Raw genomic sequence first — 2,181 nt, 5'->3', positions numbered from 1 at the left:
GGTTTATTAGGGTTTATTAGGGTTTATTAGGGTTTATTAGGGTTTAGGGTTTAGGGTTTAGGGTTTGTGTGCAGCGTATACCCAGTGACAGCGGATGACATTGGGGTGTATGTGGAGGTTTGTGCGGCCCCCAAAACCCTCAGGGGTTTACAAGGGGAGAGGTTTTTGTCTATAGGTCCCCTTTCTATCGGTGGTTTGGTGGTTTCTAGGGTTTTGTCTGCTTTGTCTACTCCTGCTTCTTCTTTCTCCTGCACACGGTAAAGGGTTTAGGGTTTAGGGTTTAGGGTTTAGGGTTTAGGGTTTAGGGTTTGGGGGTTGGTTTAAGGGGAGAGGGAGAGGATCCGGGGTTGGGGTTTAGGGTCTAGGGTTTAGGGTTTAGGGTTTAGGGTTTAGGGGGAGGAAATAAACTAGCAAACTAGGGTTTAGGGTTTAGGTTGATGAGACTAGGGTTTAGGGTTTAGGGTTTAGGGTTTAGGGTTTGGGTGTGCAGCGCGTCTCTCGATGAGGGTTTAGAGGAGAAGGGAGAAACAGAAGTAATCGTGGAGATAGACCAGGATAAGGTTGTTGTTGCTCTCCCCCGTAAACCCTAAACCCTAAACCCTAAACCCTAAACCCTAGAAGCTAAACCCTAGAAATAATAAACCCTAAACCCTAAACCCTAAACCCTCGATCAAAGCGTTCTTGAGTTTAAGTGTTTACCCTATAGAGCCAACACTCCTTATCCTCTAAATACACCTTCTCTCCTGTCCTAGGGTTTAGGGTTTAGGGTTTAGGGTTTAGGGTTTAGGGTTTGTTGCAGCTCCACAAGACCTAGAAGAAAAAGCAAACAGAAGAGAGTTTATATGTAAATACACAACAACCCTTCCTGCTGCACACATCGATCCAACATCTCCTACTCTCTTTCAGGCAAGGGTTTAGGGTTTAGGGTTTAGGGTTTAGGGTTTAGGGTTTAGGGTTTGTGGTGGTCTTTGTTTGGGTCTTTTCGCTACTCTTTTATCTGTCGGCTTTCGTTCTAGGGTTTAGGGTTTAGGGTTTAGGGTTTGTGTGTGTTTTGTTTGTTTTGCCTCCATTTATCTTAATCTATCTGTTGCTTTTGTTTTGTTCTTTTAGGGTTTAGGGTTTAGGGCTTAGGGTTTAGGGTGGTTTGTGTGTATATATTCGTTCTCTATTTTTATTTATTTATTTATTTATTTTTTTATTTTTTTATTTCTATATTTTTTTATTTTTTTATTTTTTTATTTTTCTTTATTTTATCCAATCCATTTGTAATTTATATATTTATATATTTATATATTTATATTTATATATTTATATTTATATATTTATATATTTATATTTATATATTTATATTTATATATTTATATATTTATATATTTATATTGATATTAATACATTTATATATTTCTATATTTACATATATATATACATATATATTAATATATTTATATTTATATTTATATTTATATTTATATTTATTTATATTTATATTTATATTTATATATAAATATATTTGGGGTGTATGTACAGCTGCATCTATCTCCATCTTTATCTTTTTTATTGCATGCATCAACAAACGAAGAAAGAGATATTCTTGTTTCTGTTTTGAGGGTTTACCAAGCTCGTTCTTTTGTTTCTACATTTATTTTATTAAACTCTTTTTCTCCTTTATTACCTTGTGAAGGTAGGGTTTAGGGTTTAGGGTTTAGGGTTTAGGGTCTAGGGTTTAGGGTTTAGGGTCTAGGGTTTAGGGTTTAGAGGGGAGAAAGGGGTTTTGGGCATTTGGTTGAGGCGTTAGGGAGACAGAGAGAGAGAAAAATATACATATTAGGGTTTAGAATTAGGGTTTAGGGTTTAGGGTTTAGGGTTTAGGGTTTAGGGTTTAGGGTTTAGAGTAAATGAAGGGAAATAGAGACAAATAAAAACAACGACAAACTGACAAAAAAAAAATAAAAAAAAGAAAGAAATACAAGCAAACAAATAAATAAAAAAACAAACAAACAAATAAATAAATAAATAAATAAACAAATAAATAAATAAATAAATGTTTAGGGTTTAGGGTTTAGGGTTTTGTTTGTCTCCTTTCTTTTTTCAGATTCCTCTCAGTTGGTTGCTGCAGCAGAAGAAAGAAACCCTAGCATCGACCTCTACCTCAGTATACACCTGCTGCAACAAGTAGGGTTT

General features: G+C 34.9%; 1 protein-coding gene across 1 annotated transcript in view; it reads left to right on the top strand.

The window, feature by feature from the left end:
- Nucleotides 1-2,181, top strand: part of EMH_0029290 (uncharacterized protein) — a gene marked incomplete at both ends in the record, with an annotated part of 4,964 nt that overhangs the window by 1,460 nt on the left and 1,323 nt on the right. Inside the window, 3 exons of the mRNA XM_013494267.1 lie at nucleotides 75-257; nucleotides 491-579; nucleotides 2,093-2,172. Of these exons, the coding sequence (XP_013349721.1) occupies nucleotides 75-257; nucleotides 491-579; nucleotides 2,093-2,172 (352 nt within the window). The remainder of the gene's footprint in view (nucleotides 1-74; nucleotides 258-490; nucleotides 580-2,092; nucleotides 2,173-2,181) is intronic.

Source organism: Eimeria mitis, genomic scaffold, assembly GCF_000499745.2.
Source record: "Eimeria mitis Houghton genomic scaffold, Emh_scaff1095, whole genome shotgun sequence".
In the NCBI taxonomy this organism is placed as follows: domain Eukaryota; phylum Apicomplexa; class Conoidasida; order Eucoccidiorida; family Eimeriidae; genus Eimeria; species Eimeria mitis.
Note: the sequence above shows the minus strand (reverse complement) of the source record. Positions and strands in the feature narration are given on the sequence as shown.